The sequence below is a fragment of the Oncorhynchus kisutch genome, linkage group LG21 (genome assembly GCF_002021735.2).
Source record: "Oncorhynchus kisutch isolate 150728-3 linkage group LG21, Okis_V2, whole genome shotgun sequence".
Taxonomy (NCBI): domain Eukaryota; kingdom Metazoa; phylum Chordata; class Actinopteri; order Salmoniformes; family Salmonidae; genus Oncorhynchus; species Oncorhynchus kisutch.
In genome coordinates, this window is record NC_034194.2 from 34,722,636 (window position 1) to 34,742,119 (window position 19,484).

A 19,484-nucleotide genomic window follows, 5' to 3' on the forward strand; every position below is an offset into this window, starting at 1 on the left:
CATTTACTGAACACTAAAGTCATTGTTCTTAATAGAAGGCATTGCTAAGAGATAAAAAGTTAACCCTCAGATATGGCATGCTCAAGTCTATAAGAGGGAATGACGTCTGCTGCTGAAAACTTAGCCAGCAAATAACATTATTCTTCATGTCAACTCACTGTGCCGTGTAGAAAATAGAGGGAATAACTCCAGACATCTTCACACCCTCATACTTCACAGCTGTCTGTCCGCGCGGGTCCCCTTCCATACATGGGCGTTCAGGAGTCAACGCGCGAGCCTCAGCGCCCTTCCACTCCACTCATAACAGGGTCTGGCATCCAAATAAGGAGAAAGAGGCCGCCGGGCGTAGTGGCGCTTGTAGAGTAGACCTATAAATTGGGTTCTGCCCTCACCACACCACCGCTGCTCATTCAGAGGAACAGGATACTCGGTACTTATTTGGTGAGTATCTGACAACTTGTCATTATTCAAATACGGGAAACAGAGAGTTCTATTTACTAGTCTGTTTTCCATCAGGTTCGGACGAAAAGGCGAAATTGGAATATTAACTAATCAATATTATTATTAATTAATTGTATTAATCTGCAGTTCATTATTATTATTAGATTAATAATACATTATTTGACATTGCGGTGCTCGCTATAGGGTTTTAAAATAGATAAATCATTACTCAAAATAAGTTTGTTAGACTTGTGTGGCCTGTGTGTTGTAGCATATACTGTACAACGTTAGCCTGCCAGTGTTTCCCGGGGCCACAACAAAAAGATGTAGGCTATTGTTGGGGCTACTCGAGGACCGGAGTTATGAAACACTTTTGTATTATGACCTGTAGCCTATACTACTTAGCCTAATGTGCGTTTTATCACAACAGAAACCCAGCTGACATCATGTGTGACGACGACGAGACTACCGCCCTTGTGTGCGACAACGGCTCCGGTCTGGTGAAGGCTGGCTTTGCGGGAGATGACGCACCTCGCGCAGTGTTCCCCTCCATCGTTGGTCGCCCCCGTCATCAGGTAAACTTCCCAGCATGAAAATCAACGAAACATTTATGAGGATACATCATACATCCATCAAATTGGGCGTTTTTCCAGACTTAATTGTCTATACATTATGCATTACTCTTGATTATCTGCTCACGGTTTTATTTTACCTAACCAGGGGTATTCAACTCTTACCCTAAAAGGTCCGGATTTCTGTTCTACCTGATAATGAATTGCAACCACCTGGTGTCCCAGGTCTAAATCATTCCTTGATTAGAGGGCAACAATGAAAAAAGACAGTGGAACAGGCTTCAAGGTCCAGAGTTGCGTTTGAGGGCACTAGACCATTGAATTGTGAAAGAAAGACACAAAGGAAGAAAAATAATGAATGAATAAATGAATGAATGTCCTATGCTATTGTAGCTTACAACTATCTGACCCTGAGTTTGACTTTGAGGAATTGTGTTTTGACTAGATTTGCTTCCTTTCTTCCCCTGTAGGGTGTGATGGTAGGCATGGGACAGAAGGACTCCTACGTGGGAGATGAGGCCCAGAGCAAGAGAGGTATCCTGACCCTCAAGTACCCCATCGAGCACGGCATCATCACCAACTGGGACGACATGGAGAAGATCTGGCACCACACCTTCTACAACGAGCTGCGTGTGGCCCCTGAGGAGCATCCCACCCTGCTCACTGAGGCCCCCCTCAACCCCAAGGCCAACAGGGAGAAGATGACCCAGATCATGTTTGAGACCTTCAACGTCCCTGCCATGTACGTGGCCATCCAGGCCGTGCTGTCCCTGTACGCCTCCGGTCGTACCACCGGTGAGAAACTAGCAGAGGAGAAAGACTCCATACATTAACATACAATTCAGATCCAGTGCATTATTGTGTCTCATGCAACCTTTCATTACATGAATCGTAGTTTACACCATTAAGATGAACATAAAGCTGTTCTATTCTATTTCCATGGCTTACATAATATTCTACCTCATGTTCTAGGTATTGTTCTGGACTCTGGTGATGGTGTGACCCACAACGTGCCCATCTATGAGGGTTATGCTCTGCCCCACGCCATCATGCGTCTGGATCTGGCGGGTCGCGACCTCACTGACTACCTGATGAAGATCCTGACAGAGCGTGGCTACTCCTTCGTTACCACTGGTGAGTCCATCATTCCTGAGAATAAACGTATTTGCTATGTTTGATATTGAATTCGTTGTCATAATTCGTTGTCCACCTTCTCGACCAAATTGCAAAACTTTGAATCTTCTATTGTAACAGCCGAGCGTGAGATCGTGCGTGACATCAAGGAGAAGCTGTGCTATGTGGCCCTGGACTTTGAGAATGAGATGGCCACCGCTGCCTCCTCCTCCTCTCTGGAGAAGAGCTATGAGCTGCCTGACGGTCAGGTCATCACCATCGGCAACGAGCGTTTCCGCTGCCCTGAGACCCTCTTCCAGCCTTCCTTCATCGGTAGGTATCTTAGAAGCATCGTGCAGCTCACTATCCAATCAAACCCATTTCCCTGTGTGATCTTATATAGCCTTTATAGCAGCTACATAAGTCATTATACTAACTACTGCCAAACATACTGTATGTTTATATTGAAGCAATGAGGGAGCTGTCCATTTCAGCACCAATTAGACCTACATGGGTGACTTCTCATCCAGAGCATTCGCTTACAACTTGTTCTCTTCTATCTCACCAGGCATGGAGTCTGCTGGTATTCATGAGACCACCTATAACAGCATCATGAAGTGCGACATTGACATCCGCAAGGACTTGTACGCCAACAATGTCCTGTCAGGAGGTACCACCATGTACCCTGGTATTGCTGACCGTATGCAGAAGGAGATCACCGCCCTGGCCCCCAGCACTATGAAGATCAAGGTCAATATTATTCTCATTGAAGTCCACAAACTGAACATCTAAGACCAACCTGACCACAATCTCTGTGTGAGCCTACTAATGACCAATCACAGACTACTAATGACCAATCACAGACTACTAATGACCAATCACAGCCTACTAATGACCAATCACAGACTACTAATGACCAATCACAGACTACTAATGACCAATCACAGACTACTAATGACCAATCACAGACTACTAATGACCAATCACAGCCTTCTAATGACCAATCCCAATCACAGCCTTCTAATGACCAATCACAGACTACTAATGACCAATCACAGACTACTAATGACCAATCACAGACTACTAATGACCAATCACAGACTACTAATGACCAATCACAGACTACTAATGACCAAATCACAGCCTTCTAATGACCAATCCCAATCACAGCCTTCTAATGACCAACCACAGCCTACTAATGACCAATCACAGCCTTCTACTGACCAATCACAGTATACACCTATATTCTCCTTATAATGCATTATATGATAATTTGAACAAACAATGAACTGTATGGTGCATTATAAAGCAGTGCATATTGAGAGGACTTTTGCTTATCGGTTTTCCTCTTTCCCCTTCTCTAGATCATCGCTCCCCCCGAGCGTAAGTACTCGGTCTGGATCGGCGGCTCCATCCTGGCCTCTCTCTCCACCTTCCAGCAGATGTGGATCAGTAAGCAGGAGTACGACGAGGCAGGCCCCTCCATCGTCCACAGGAAGTGCTTCTAAGCTCCCACTTGCCCATCGCTCCCCCCAGAGACAGTCAGACGACCACGGATGAAAAATCTGTTTACATTACCTCCGCCTATGGACATGTTGTTTATGACCCATATGCAAGTTACAAATCCAGACAGGCCTCTGTTTTATGTTTTGTCAATGATGTACAGTTTGTTTACACCCAAGTGCAATATGTAGATATTTATTTGCTTTATAAAAAGACTGGGATCTTGTATAATACCGCACTTTGTCATATCGTCAATCATCTGCATATTGGTATTTGTTGTATTATAATTCAGGAAAATTACATACTGTATCTGTTTACTCATAGGCTATCCATTCACAATACAGGTTTAAATAATTCCTGCTCGTGAGATTAGTACGCTACATGTTAAGTCCAGTCACGCACACTGTACAGTACAGTACAATGTGGTATGTTAAAAAATAACTACTCGAGGCTGCCCACTACGTTGTTTCTTTACACCCTCTCAGGCAACCCAAGCGATTACTCAACCGAGATAGATAAACTTGGCTGGGAGTGTATAGGCTAAGGAATTATTGAGGCTTTAAGTACAAACAAATGCTTAGGCTACTGTAAGGTCATATATTGTTGCTTTGCCTGACAGACTGTCACATGTGTTATTATACAGACACTAGTGTAGTATGTCATGGTACATCAGCAACCAATGCAGGCATGTTCCAATATAGTCTCTCCAGACAGAAGCAGCTTAGACGTTGTAGCCTCCATCATGACAACAATAATAGTCCACATACAGAATAGGCCTACAGACAATACAGACCAGAACTATAGTCTCTCTCTTGGCCACTACTCGTTCTGTCACTGTCATGTGGTGGTCTTACAGGCGACAGACATCCCCCGTGATTTGAGCTTATGACCAATCATTTTTATTACATATTAATATGCTACATTCCCGCCTTATACTTGGAGAACAATGAAAGTCAAAAACATGGTGTCTCTTTCTGCCTATCTCCACCAATATCCGCGCGTGACGCAAGGGGAGTATACTTAAATCAGGATTAGCTCTCCACCAACATTAAACTCAGCTGCCCTCCATTCAAGCACCGCGCGACATACCGTCCCGCGCGCACGGTCGAAAATAGGAGGGCTTTCTACTAATCAGCACTCAGGCTCGCGCAAGCAAAAGTGTTTGGGTTGTCGAGTGAGCTTTTAGAGGCGCAGAAGGTAGAAGGCATGAGCGAACGCAGAAGCGGTGGGTTACCAATGCATTCTCCAGATACTGGATCATCCGGAGTAAAACACGGGAAACAATAGATTCCACAGGAATTTTGCACAGTGCACGGTGTGCTATCGTCTCCGAATGAATGACCATGGGGGAGTGGACAATATTAGAGCGTCTCTTGGAGGCGGCTGTCCAACAGCACTCTACTATGATCGGAAGGTAAGAGGGAAAGTGAGGACACTTTGTAAAAGTGTTAGCAGGAGTGTGTGTTTGATCAAGTGCTGAAAGTGATTGTGTATAAAGGACTGTACAAACCCCTCCGCTAAAACCCCAACAAAGATTCATAACAATATGCAAAAAATGTGAACCAAAAGGAAATCATTTGATAACAGAGCTGTCACTTGAGATGAAACACTGTGGCGCTTTCCTTCTAGAACAGAACTGTCTGGTGGCTTTCAGCACTGGATAGCTCCCATTTAGCATCTGCTTAGTAGCCTACACTAGAGCCAGCTTTACTTTGCAATCGCTAATTGTCTCTATATCTTGTTTGTTTAACAATCAAGCCTATCATCTCTGCATATCTGAACTGAAACATTTTTGTTTTCGTGCTTGTTTGTTTTGTAGGATCCTCCTAACTGTGGTGGTGATCTTCCGGATTCTAATCGTTGCGATCGTTGGAGAGACGGTCTATGATGACGAGCAGTCCATGTTTGTGTGCAACACCCTGCAGCCCGGCTGTAACCAGGCCTGCTACGACAAGGCGTTCCCCATTTCCCACATCAGATATTGGGTGTTTCAGATTATTCTGGTGTGCACCCCCAGTCTCTGTTTCATCACCTACTCCGTGCACCAGTCCGCCAAGCAGAAGGAGCGTTTGGAGCGGGGGTACTCCACCGTGTTCCTCTCCTTGGACAAGCGCCATGATTCCATCAAAAGAGACGACAGCAAAAAGATCAAAAACACCATTGTAAATGGAGTACTTCAGAACACGGAGAACTCCACCAAAGAAGCCGAGCCCGACTGCTTGGAGGTGAAGGACATCCCAAATTTGGCCATGAGAACTAGTGGAAAGTCTAAAATGAGGAGGCAGGAGGGAATCTCAAGATTCTACATCATCCAAGTGGTTTTCCGAAACGCTCTAGAGATAGGGTTCCTGGTGGGTCAATATTTCCTGTATGGATTCAATGTCCCCGCGGTATATGAATGTGATCGATACCCCTGCATCAAAGATGTAGAATGCTACGTTTCCAGGCCCACGGAAAAGACAGTGTTTCTGGTCTTCATGTTTGCGGTCAGTGGCGTCTGTGTGCTCCTGAACTTGGCTGAACTCAATCATCTTGGGTGGAAGAAGATCAAAGTAGCTGTCAAAGGCGTGCAGGCGAGGAGGAAGTCCATCTATGAGATCCGTAACAAAGACTTGCCTAGAATGAGCATGCCAAATTTCGGCCGCACTCAATCAAGTGACTCTGCCTATGTGTAGCTGTCGATTTCAATACAACTGAATGGAACAATTGTAGCCTACAAAGAATTCACATATATTTAATAATAATGTGGTAGATATTTTATCTCACCGACTTCGTTTGCGAAGTAGGTCGGGTATATCGATTTTATTTGTATTTTATGGATAAGTAAAAAACAAACGGACCAAAACGTTTGTTTGTCATATATATATACACACATACCAGAAGGCACTGATGCAACTTTTTAGTATGGTTTATCCTATATTTTGTAAAGTGCTTCTTAAAAGCATTAATTTGTGTTCACATATTCACTCTGTCGTTCACTTTAGCAGTTGAACACAGAGCAAATATCAAATCATCAAATCAAATTTATTTATATAGCCCTTCGTACATCAGCTGATATCTCAAAGTGCTGTACAGAAACCCAGCCTAAAACCCCAAACAGCAAGCAATGCACGTGTAGAAGCACGGTGGCTAGGAAAAACTCCCTAGAAAGGCCAAAACCTAGGAAGAAACCTAGAGAGGAACCAGGCTATGTGGGGTGGCCAGTCCTCTTCTGGCTGTGCCGGGTGGAGATTATAACAGAACATGGCCAAGATGTTCAAATGTTCATAAATGACCAGCATGGTCCAATAATAATAAGGCAGAACAGTTGAAACTGGAGCAGCAGCATGGCCAGGTGGACTGGGGACAGCAAGGAGTCATCATGTCAGGTAGTCCTGAGTCATGGTCCTAGGGCTCAGGTCCTCCGAGAGAGAGAAAGGAAGAGAGAAAGAGAATTAGAGAGAGCACACTTAAATTCACACAGGACACCGAATAGGACAGGAGAAGTACTCCAGATATAACAAACTGACCCTAGCCCCCCGACACATAAACTACTGCAGCATAAATACTGGAGGCTGAGACAATACTTGTACTAAATATGAATAATGAGGCAAAATATATCCGATTTGTGCTATGACGTCTTTTAATGACATTCTGCCAGTTTTAAACTCCACATATCCTTATAGGCACGAAACATACACATTATTTGGCAGTTTTAGGGTCAATATTCCTCAAAATGTACACAAATGCATATTCATTCTTCTAGTAGGATAGATCACTCCTTTCACATATTTGTCAGATAGATCTATGACATTAGCACTATAAGTTGTTTTGGTTGCCTGAGTTTGCACCATTGACCTTAACCTATGTGATCACTCCATTGGGGAAAGGGGGGGAAAGGGGGGGTGCTGCAAATGCTGACAATTTTCTTGACTTTTTATTTACACCCAAGCGCCCATTCCTTTTATTTATGGGGAAATGGATTTTCTTGATTTTCATGTCATCAAGTGCCATATTTGTACATAAATATAAACATGACCATCTATAAAGTATTCTCTTCATTGTCAAAGCTTTAATTCCAGTAAAGGCTGTTGTCATCTTTGATTTGAATCACTGTGGTTTCTATGTAAATGGTATGCTACTATATTATTATCTCTGGTTTCATTTGCAACATACAAAAATAAACAACCTTTGCATATTCAAAAAGTATTGACGAGCAATTAGTCAAATAGACCACACATCTATAGTAAGCTGGAATCAATAACAAAGGGCAATAGATGTTGGCCCTTGGTGCTACCATTTTAAAAAGCAATGATTTAAAGTATCAATGTACACTACATGGCGAAAGGTATGTGGACACCCCTTCAAATGAGTGGATTCGTATATTTCAGCCACACCCGTAGCTGACAGGTGTATAAAATCGAGCACACAGTCATGCAATCTCCATAGACAAACATTGGCATTAAAATGGCCTGTACTGAAGAGCTCAGTGACTTTCAACGCGGCACGGTCATAGGATGCAACCTTTCCAACAAGTCAGTTCGTCAAATTTCTACCCTGCTAGAGCTGCCCCGGTCAACTGTAAATGCTGTTATCGTGAAGGGGAACATCTAGGAGCAACAACAGCTCAGCTGCGAAGTGGTAAGTCACACAAGCTCACAGAAGGAGACCGCCGAGTGCAGAAGCACATAGCGCATAAAAATCGTCTGTCCTCAGCTGCAACACTCACTACAGAGTTCCAAACTGCCTCTGGAAGCAACATCAGCACAATAACTATTCGTCGGGAGCTTCATGAAATGGGTGTCCTTGGTCGAGCAGCCGCACACAAGCCTAAGATCAACAAGGACGAAGCCAAGCATCGGCTGGAGTGGTGTAAAGTTCACCGCCATTAGACTCTGGAGTGAGGAATCATGTTTCACCACCTGGCTGCCTGATGGAAGAATCTGGGTTTGGTGTATGCCAGGAGAACGCTACCTGCCCCAATGCATAGTGCCAACGGTAAAGTTTGGTGAAAGAGGAATACTTGTCTGGGGATGTTTTTCATGGTTCGGGCCCCTTTGTTCCAGTGAAGGGAAATCGTAACGCAACAGCATTCAATGACATTCTAGACGCTTCTGTGCTTCAAACTTCGTGGCAACATCTTAGGGAAGGCTCTTTCCTGTTTCAGCATGACAATGTCCCCATCCACAAAGTGAGGTCCATACAGTAATATTTGTCATGATCGATGTGACAGAATTTGACGAGTCTGCACAGAGCCCTGACCTCAACCCTGTCGAACACGTTTGGAATGTCGAATACAAGCCAGGCCTTATCGCCCACGGGCGGCCAGTTGGGGACATCTGCCATAGAGAATGAGTGGGTTCAGCCTTCTGCACTCCCACAAGGTCACAGAGAAAAGTGCCTTCTGCACTCCCACAAGGTCACGGAGAAAAGTGCCTTCTGCACTCCCACAAGGTCACGGAGAAAAGTGCCTTCTGCACTCCCACAAGGTCACAGAGAAAAGTGCCTTCTGCACTCCCACAAGGTCACGGAGAAAAGTGCCTTCTGCACTCCCACAAGGTCACGGAGAAAAGTGCTGAACACTGAAACCCGTTTCCCCAGAGAGTCGGACTCTCCCCAGCTAACGAATCATGAATGCTGGGTGCAAGAATGGGGAGGGGCTGGAGTGTTGGTGGACAGGTATGGCTGCCAAGATGACTCAGCAAATCTGAGGAACAGAAATGGAAGCACCAAGGCCCTGACAGATCAATATCAAATTCAGCAGTGACTTTGGATGCTCCACCAACTCTCCAACACGCAACAAGCTCTGCTCGGTTGGATAGGCTGGCTAATGGCCTATTCCTGCTTCCTGTCTGTCTGTCTGTCTGACAGTCTGTCAGTCAGACAGATGCAGCTTAGCACTTGGTGTATTGGATTAGTGGTTTCTAACATTTCCCTTTGTAACCTTCATGAAAGGCTATCTGAGAACACAGGACAGGCTCCGACTGGTAACAGGAAGTACTTAGCTACGGCTAAATATAGCTACACTGAACCTCAGTCTGATCACACACTGGCTGCATGATGTCCTTGTATTTTCTGAATGTCTATCTAGCAAATATGAATCTCCAATCCACAACCTTTATAGAAATGTCTTACTGTTTGTCATACATATCTAAAAAGGTATTTACACTCTAAACAGTGTACTTTTCATTCAGATATGCATGACAAATACTAAAGGAAAATTAAGAAAGATTCATTCTGGCGATTCATGTTATGCTTCTAAATGTTTATCTCGAGGCATATGTTAATATCACATTAATGCGGCTAATAAATATTTAATAAAGGCGTCATCATCTGACTGCTGTCCATCATGCGTGCTACTTTTAGCGCCGATGCTAACAAAATAAAACATTTAGAGCTGCAATGATTGTAAAGAAGAGTGTTTGTTTCTATTACAACATACAGATTGTGTGTGTGTGTGTGTTTGTTTCTATTACAACATACAGATTGTGTGTGTGTGTGTGTGTGTTTGTTTCTATTACAACATACAGATTGTGTGTGTGTGTGTGTTTGTTTAACTATCCCTGCGGATACCAGAAGTCCTCACAAGGATAGTAACATAAGAACATGTCAGACAAGTGGGGATGTTTTGCCAGTCCCCATGAGGAAACATGCTATTTTAGCCTGAGGGGCAAGGTTTAAGGTTACAGTTAGGGTTAGGTAAAAATTAAGGTCAGGTTTAGGAGTTACGGTTAGGTTTAGGAGTTAGGGTTAGGTTTATGAGTTAGGGTTAGGTTTAGGAGTTAGGGTTAGGTTTAGGAGTTAGGGTTAGGTTTAGGAGTTAGGGTTAGGTTTAGGAGTTACGGTTAGGTTTAGGAGTTAGGGTTAGGTATAGTTTTAGGGTTAGGGTTAGGGTTAGGGGTTAAGGTTAGGTTTAGGGTTAAGGATTAAGGTTAGGGTTTGGAAAAATAGGATTTTGGATGGGAGTCAATTCTTTGGTTCCCACGAGGACACCAATACAAAACTTGTGTGTGTGTGTGTTTCCTCCGGAGATGATTCAACCCAGCAGGAACCACTCAGAGCCACTCAACATAAATATTCATACTAAACTTGCTTACAGCACACACAAGTGATCCATGGACTGTCTTTCAGAGAGGCCTTCTCTAAAAATGTATGAATTCAGATCATTCTTCCGAAATATACTTTTGACCATAAACAACCGTAAAAAATCACTATGTCCATTTCTGAAAATAGTTTTTTTATCATTACAATATGTGTTATGATCATACACAATCATCACTCATCTTCAGAGCTTCCAAGATAAGAAACCCAGCCAAGCTGCCTACACTCTTAGAAAAAAGTGCCCTCTAGAACCTAAAAGGGTTCTTTGGCAGTCCCCATAGGTGAACATTTTTTGGTTCCAGGTAGATTTGTTTTGGGGTCCATGTAGAACCCTTTCTACAGAGGGTTCTACATGGAACCCAAAAAATGTTTCTACCCGGAACCAAAAAGGGTTCTCCTATGGGGACAGTCGAATTTGGCCCATTTGGAACACTTTTTCCCCCAAGAGTATACCTTTTCCTCAAATGTAAGTAGAAACATCAAACAGAGTAAATAGATCCTCCTCTCTAAGAGTGTTCCATGTGTCTAATATTCTACATGGATCCTCCTCTCTAAGAGTGTTCCATGTGTCTAGTATTCTACATGGATCCTCCTCTCTAAGAGTGTTCCATGTGTCTAGTATTCTACATGGATCCTCCTCTCTAAGAGTGTTCCATGTGTCTAGTATTCTACATGGATCCTCCTCTCTAAGAGTGTTCCATGTGTCTAATATTCTACATGGATCCTCCTCTCTAAGAGTGTTCCATGTGTCTAATATTCTACATGGATCCTCCTCTCTAAGAGTGTTCCATGTGTCTAATATTCTACATGGATCCTCCTCTCTAAGAGTGTTCCATGTGTCTAGTATTCTACATGGATCCTCCTCTCTAAGAGTGTTCCATGTGTCTAATATTCTACATGGATCCTCCTCTCTAAGAGTGTTCCATGTGTCTAGTATTCTACATGGATCCTTCTCTCTAAGAGTGTTCCATGTGTCTAATATTCTACATGGATCCTCCTCTCTAAGAGTGTTCCATGTGTCTAATATTCTACATGGATCCTCCTCTCTAAGAGTGTTCCATGTGTCTAGTATTCTACATGGATCCTCCTCTCTAAGAGTGTTCCATGTGTCTAATATTCTACATGGATCCTCCTCTCTAAGAGTGTTCCATGTGTCTAGTATTCTACATGGATCCTCCTCTCTAAGAGTGTTCCATGTGTCTAATATTCTACATGGATCCTCCTCTCTAAGAGTGTTCCATGTGTCTAATATTCTACATGGATCCTCCTCTCTAAGAGTGTTCCATGTGTCTAGTATTCTACATGGATCCTCCTCTCTAAGAGTGTTCCATGTGTCTAGTATTCTACATGGATCCTCCTCTCTAAGAGTGTTCCATGTGTCTAATATTCTACATGGATCCTCCTCTCTAAGAGTGTTCCATGTGTCTAGTATTCTACATGGAGCATCCTCTCTAAGAGTGTTCCATGTGTCTAATATTCTACATGGATCCTCCTCTCTAAGAGTGTTCCATGTGTCTAGTATTCTACATGGATCCTCCTCTCTAAGAGTGTTCCATGTGTCTAATATTCTACATGGATCCTCCTCTCTAAGAGTGTTCCATGTGTCTAGTATTCTACATGGATCCTCCTCTCTAAGAGTGTTCCATGTGTCTAGTATTCTACATGGATCCTCCTCTCTAAGAGTGTTCCATGTGTCTAATATTCTACATGGATCCTCCTCTCTAAGAGTGTTCCATGTGTCTAGTATTCTACATGGATCCTCCTCTCTAAGAGTGTTCCATGTGTCTAATATTCTACATGGATCCTCCTCTCTAAGAGTGTTCCATGTGTCTAATATTCTACATGGATCCTCCTCTCTAAGAGTGTTCCATGTGTCTAGTATTCTACATGGATCCTCCTCTCTAAGAGTGTTCCATGTGTCTAATATTCTACATGGATCCTCCTCTGTAAGAGTGTTCCATGTGTCTAATATTCTACATGGATCCTCCTCTCTAAGAGTGTTCCATGTGTCTAGTATTCTACATGGATCCTCCTCTCTAAGAGTGTTCCATGTGTCTTGTATTCTACCTGCCAATATGTCCAACACTGAGAGGGTCTGTCTCTGGTTTGGAGCAGATTAAGACATCAAAGCAACCTTGGGAATAGAAGACAGATCTGATGTTGAAGTGCCTGAGGCCTGGTCACACGCATAAATACTGTGTGTGTGTGTGTGTGTGTGTGTTTCACTTCTGCACTGCACTTCACTGTCTAATAGGGGCTATTCCTCTAATAGAAACACTAAAGGAGAACAACAGCTCTTACTTCATATTCATAAGGTCTTCTGTTTATTTTGTAACTATATTTCCTACAGAGAGCTGCTTCAGCATACGTTTAGAGTGCACTAATAACACAAAGACTTGAAAGAGACTGGTTGTCTTTCTGCATGTGAATTTACACACTCTTCTGAAGTATGCAGTTCCATCTCAGACAGCTCATCAGTACATACATCAATGAACACCTAACATGGGGTGACGATGGCCAGGTAAGAGGGAAGGAGAGGGAAGGAGTGGGAAGGAAGGAGAGGGAAGGAGAGGGAAGGAAAGGAATGAGAGGGAAGGAAGGAGAGGGAAGGAAGGAGAGGGAAGGAGTGGGAAGGAAGGAGAGGGAAGGAGAGGGAAGGAAGGAGAGGGAAGGAAGGAGAGGGAAGGAAGGAGAGGGAAGGAGTGGGAAGGAAGGAGAGGGAAGGAAGGAGAGGGAAGGAGGTGGAAGGAGAGGGAAGGAGAGGGAAGGAAGGAGAGGGAAGGAAGGAGAGGGAAGGAAGGAGAGGGAAGGAAGGAGAGGGAAGGAGGTGGAAGGAGAGGGAAGGAGGTGGAAGGAGAGGGAAGGAGAGGGAAAAAGTGGGAAGGAGAGGGAAGGAAGGAGAGGGAAGGAAGGAGAGGGAAGGAAGGAGAGGGAAGGAGTGGGAAGGAAGGAGAGGGAAGGTAGGAGAGGGAAGGAGGTGGAAGGAAAGGGGAGGAGGTGGAAGGAGAGGGAAGGAGAGGGAAGAAGAGGGAAGGAAGGAGAGGGAAGGAAGGAGAGGGAAGGAAGGAGTGGGAAGGAGGTGGAAGGAAGGAGAGGGAAGGAGTGGGAAGGAAGGAGAGGGAAGGAAGGAGTGGGAAGGAGTGGGAAGGAAGGAGAGGGAAGGAGAGGGAAGGAGAGGGAAGGAGAGGGAAGGAGAGAGAAGGAGTGGGAAGGAGTGGGAAGGAAAGGGAAGGAGAGGGAAGGAGGTGGAAGGAGAGGGAAGGAGAGGGAAGAAGAGGGAAGGAGAGGGAAGGAAGGAAGGAGAGGGAAGGAAGGAGTGGGAAGGAAGGAGAGGGAAGGAAGGAGAGGGAAGGAGTGGGAAGGAAGGAGAGGGTAGGAAGGAGAGGGAAGGAAGGAGTGGGAAGGAAGGAGAGGGAAGGAGAGAGAAGGAGTGGGAAGGAGTGGGAAGGAATGGGAAGGAGAGGTAAGGAGTGGGAAGGAGAGGGAAGGAGAGGGGAGGAAGGAGTGGGAAGGAAGGAGTGGGAAGGAGAGGAAAGGAAGGAGAGGGAAGGAGTGGGAAGGAAGGAGAGGGAAGGAAGGAGTGGGAAGGAGAGGGAAGGAGAGAGAAGGAGTGGGAAGGAGTGGGAAGGAAAGGGAAGGAGAGGGAAGGAGAGGTAAGGAAGGAGAGGGAAGGAAGGAGTGGGAAGGAGAGGGAAGGAAGGAGAGGGAAGGAGTGGGAAGGAGTGGGAAGGAAGGAGAGGGAAGGAGAGGGAAGGAGAGAGAAGGAGTGGGAAGGAGAGGTAAGGAGTGGGAAGGAAGGAGAGGGAAGGAAGGAGTGGGAAGGAGAGGGAAGGAAGGAGAGGGAAGGAGTGGGAAGGAAGGAGAGGGAAGGAAGGAGAGGGAAGGAAGGAGTGGGAAGGAGTGGGAAGGAAGGAGAGGGAAGGATAGGGAAGGATAGGGAAGGAAGGAGTGGGAAGGAGTGGGAAGGAAGGAGAGGGAAGGAAAGGGAAGGAGTGGGAAGGAAAGGGAAGGAGAGGGAAGGAGAGGGAAGGAAAGGGAAGGAATGAGAGGGAAGGAAGGAGTGGGAAGGAAAGGGTAGGAATGAGAGGGAAGGAGAGGGAAGGAGTGGGAAGGAAGGAGAGCGAGGTTCTCCTGGTGCAGCCAGGACTTGAAGCTTCCTGTGTGGGCAGGGTATCCACTGGAGTCAACACCGCGGCCCTGGGCACAGTGCCCATGACATTAAGGATTTATGAGGTCATAGGGGTTCACAGAGTTAGAGCCCAAATGAGGCGGAGCAGCAAAGACAATAATGATAATGCAATGTCATGCTGTCACCTCGGCCCACCCAACACGTCACTACCACCTAGGCTGGCTGGCTGGCAGCGGGGCCACACTTCAAATACAGTCAAGTGGGTGTTAGCAAAGTGTGTGTGTGGACTTGTTTAACTATTGTTGTGGGGACCAAACAACAATTTGACCAATGGGTCAAATGCTATTTCTACGGGGTTTAGGGTTACGGTTAGAATAAGTGTTAGGGTTAGGAGCTAGGGTAAGGGTTAGGAGCTAGGGTTAGGTTTTTGGGTTAGGGAAAGAGTACCGGTTAGGGTTAAGGAAAATATGATTTTAGATGGGACAGAATTGTGTGTCCCCACAAGGTTAGCTGTACAAGACTGTGTGTGTACAGTTTAAACAGCGCTCAGTTGTTTGAATAAGCAGCCAGCTCATCGGAATCTGATATTAACTTCCTTTAGGTCCACAGGAAGTGCTATCAAAGCAGAGATAGGTATTTCTGTGTTGTCAACATTTTTACTTCAGTCAGATACATTTTAGAGTCCTATGTTGTGGCATTAGTGTCACTCAAGAAGAAGACATCAAATGGCATGATGGACAGCTCAGTGCTTTACGATGGACAGCTCAGTGCTTTACGATGCACAGCTCAGTGCTGCACATGCTGTGACAGCAATAAAGTTAAGGAATTACCAAAGCTCCCTCTGTTAGATTGTTTACCAGTATTCATGCCCAACATTGTCAAAGAGAACAGGACGCGTTAGCTTCTCATAAAACAATAAGCCATTGCAATGGATCACTTGGATCAGTTTCTGATTTCATGAGTTATGGAGAGGTTTCAAAGGCAGCCAGATCTGCCCGGCAACACCCACCCCAACAGACTACCAGGCCAGCCAGGCAGAAAGGACTAGAGTCTCCCAGCTGTGGCCTCTTCCATGGGCTCTCTCCTATCCCCTCTCCTCACTCTCTGATTGCCAGTGTGTGTGTGTGTGGGGGGGGCTTCTACAGTATCCTCAAAGAGAAGGTTTACAAGCACATGACCTCTCCCTCTGTATTATAAATCACAAGGATGACCTTCGTGTCACAGCTGAAGCACCCCATGGGAATTGTGAGGAATGCTGCCAAAATCAGAAATTCCTATTCTCTTTGATGGTTGTTGTTCAGGCAGTGTTTTTCTCTCCTTAAATATCTCTCTCCCTCTAAGACCATCTTTCAAAAATATATGAGATGGGAAGTATTGATGTTCAGGGCCAGTATTCATAAAGTATCGCATAGTAGGAGTGAGGATCTAGGATCAGGTCCCCCCTCTTATTAATTATTATCCAAAAGGCAAAACTGATCCTAGATCAGCACTCCTACTCCAAGGCGCTTTAGGAATATGTGCCAAGTGCATGTTTTGTTGTGGCGATGAAATAATGTCAGGTGTGTTCTGTACTGTACTTGATATGTCGGGTGTTAAGGTATCTGTGGAGGTGTCAACCTTATGGTAATGATGGATTTCTAATGAGACAAAGAAACCTAGTGTGGTTCACAGTTCCCATGGAGACAGTGTGAGGGGGAAGGGCTGGCAAGACATTAGCTCAACAAGAGGACCTCTACTTCAACATCGATAAGACATAACCTCAACAAGAGGACCTCTACTTCAACATCAATAAGACATTACCTCAACAAGAGGACCTCTACTTCAACATCGATAAGACATTACCTCAACAAGAGGACCTCTACTTCAACATCGATAAGACATAACCTCAACAAGAGGACCTCTACTTCAACATCGATAAGACGTTACCTCAACAAGAGGACCTCTACTTCCACATCAATAAGACATTACCTCAACAAGAGGACCCCTAATTCCACATCGATAAGACATTACCTCAACAAGAGGACCCCTAATTCCACATCGATAAGACATAACCTCAACAAGAGGACCTCTACTTCAACATCGATAAGACGTTACCTCAACAAGAGGACCTCTACTTCCACATCAATAAGACATTACCTCAACAAGAAGACCCCTAATTCCACATCGATAAGACATTACCTCAACAAGAGGACCCCTAATTCCACATCGATAAGACATAACCTCAACAAGAGGACCTCTACTTCAACATCAATAAGACATTACCTCAACAAGAGGACCTCTACTTCCACATCGTTAAGAAGTTACCTCAACAAGAGGACCCCTAATTCCAACATCGATATGACATTACCTCAACAAGAGGACCCCTAATTCCACATCGATAAGACGTTACCTCAACAAGAGGACCTCTACTTCAACATCGATACTCCCAGTCTGAGATTATTGTATCAAATTAGTTCATTATTTAAAATCAGCAAGATAAACAGAGGAGGAGAGGTTAGATAATCACAGCTACAATAGAACCTCATCACTGAATGACAGAGCAAATCTGATTACTATCACTAGAGTTATCTTCAGAGCTCTTTATCAAACATTGTATAAACAATACCATTTCTCACACAATTTCGCTAGCTCTGCAGAGCAGTTATAGCATTCTAAAGCTGTTTAGTCAGGTGTTGCCACACCACCGCAGGTGAGAAGATGAACAGGTGTGATTTTAACAGGCCAAGAGTTGCTAATGAACAGAAGGGTAGATTTTTCATAGAGCAGAAAACAGTGCTGCTATATAATCTCAGCAAAAAATAAACTTCCCTTTTTCAGGACCCTGTCTTTCAAAGATAATTCATAAAAATCCAAATAACTTCACAGATCTTCATTGTAGAGGGTTTAAACACTGTTTCCCATTCTTGTTCAATGAACCATAAACAATTAATGAACATGCACATGTAGAACGGTCGTTAAGACAGTTTACAGACGGTTGGCATTTAAGGTCACAGTTATGAAAATTTAGGACACTAAAGAGGCCTTTCTACTGACTCTGAAAAACACCAAAAGAAAGATGCCCAGGGTCCCTGCTCATCTGCGTGAACGTGCCTTAGGCATGCTGCAAGGAGGCATGAGAACTTCAGATGTGGTCAGGGAAATAAATTGCAATGTCCGTACTGTGAGACGCCTAAGACAACGCTACAGGGAGACAGGGCAGACAGCTGATCATCCTCGCAGTGGCAGACCACGTGTAAAAACACCTGCACAGGATCGGTACATCCGAACATCACACCTGCGGGACAGGTACAGGATGGCAACAACAACTGCCCGAGTTATACCAGGAACGCACAATTCCTCCATCAGTGCTCAGACTATCCGCAATAGGCTGAGAGAGGCTGGACTGAGGGCTTGTAGGCCTGCTGTAGGGCATGTTCTCACCAGACATCACCGGCAACAACGTCGCCTATGGGCACAATCCCACTGTTGCTGGACCAGACAGGACTGGCAAAAAGCGCTCTTCTCTGACGAGTCACGGTTTTGTCTCGCTAGGGGTGATGGTCGGATTCGAGTTTATCGTCGAAGGAATGAGCGATACACTGAGGCCTGTACTCTGGAGCAGGATCGATTTGGAGGTGGAGGATCCGTCATGGTCTGGGGCGGTGTGTCACAGCATCATTGGACTGAGTTTGTTGTCATTGCAGGCAATCTCAACGCTGTGCGTTACAGGGAAGACATCCTCCTCCCTCATGTGGTACCCTTCCTGCAGATTCATCCTGACATGACCCTCCAGCATGACAATGCCACCAGCCATACTGCTCGTTCTGTGCATGATTTCCTGCAAGACAGGAATGTCAGTGTTCTGCCATGGCCAGCGAAGAGCCCGGATCTCAATCCCATCGAGTACATCTGGGACCTGTTGAATCGGAGGGTGAAGGATAGGGCCATTCCCCCCAGAAATGTCCGGGAACTTGCAGGTGCCTTGGTGGAAGAGTGGAATAACATCTCACAGCAAGAACTGGCAACTCTGGTGCAGTCCATGAGGAGGAGATGCACTGCAGTACTTAACGCAGCTGGTGGCCACACCAGATACTGACGGTTACGCTTTGTTCAGGGACACATTATTCCGTTTTTGTTAGTCACATGTCTGTGGAACTTGTTCAGTTTATGTCTCAGTTGTTGAATCTTGTTATGTTCAAACAAATATTTACACATGTTAAGTTTGCTGAAAATAAACACAGTTGACAGTGACATTTCATTTCACAGTTGACATTTCTTTTTTGCTGAGTTTATCTACTGCACCACCCAGCATGCAACACTCTGAGCCAACCTGAGCCTGTAGGAGTCCATCTGCACTCTGGCTGCTAGCATAGACACTTTGTAACTCTCCTGCTTGAAAATAAGTTCATTAGACTACTGTCCCTATAATCTGTATCCCACCGCTGCCACCAAATGTCGCAAATCCCTTTTTCTACTTCTTATCGTATCCGTTTCCAGAAAATCAGTAGAGGAGTGAGATTATTCTGGAGATGGTTTTAGCTTGGCCATTATCTCGACAACTCCAAATGCTGACACTATTTCATCATCATACTCATCCTTGATATTAAACACAGGTCATTTAATCTCTATTATGTCTTTGGCGAGAAGGATAGGTCCCAGAACGGATG

At 44.8% G+C, this 19,484-nt stretch overlaps 2 protein-coding genes across 2 annotated transcripts; both read left to right on the plus strand.

Annotated features, from left to right (window-relative positions):
* Positions 1-335: 335 nt before the first annotated feature.
* On the plus strand, positions 336-3,864 carry LOC109866379 (actin, alpha cardiac muscle 1-like). The gene is made up of 7 exons (XM_020455025.2): positions 336-441; positions 872-1,016; positions 1,484-1,808; positions 1,986-2,147; positions 2,268-2,459; positions 2,695-2,876; positions 3,491-3,864. Exons 2-7 carry the CDS (start codon positions 888-890, stop codon positions 3,632-3,634), a joined length of 1,134 nt encoding a protein of 377 aa, XP_020310614.1. The 5' UTR covers positions 336-441; positions 872-887; the 3' UTR covers positions 3,635-3,864.
* A 709-nt stretch (positions 3,865-4,573) lies between these two features.
* Positions 4,574-7,814, plus strand: LOC109866164 (gap junction delta-2 protein-like). The gene is made up of 2 exons (XM_020454729.2): positions 4,574-5,043; positions 5,449-7,814. Exons 1-2 carry the CDS (start codon positions 4,967-4,969, stop codon positions 6,302-6,304), a joined length of 933 nt encoding a protein of 310 aa, XP_020310318.2. The 5' UTR covers positions 4,574-4,966; the 3' UTR covers positions 6,305-7,814.
* Positions 7,815-19,484: the final 11,670 nt, after the last annotated feature.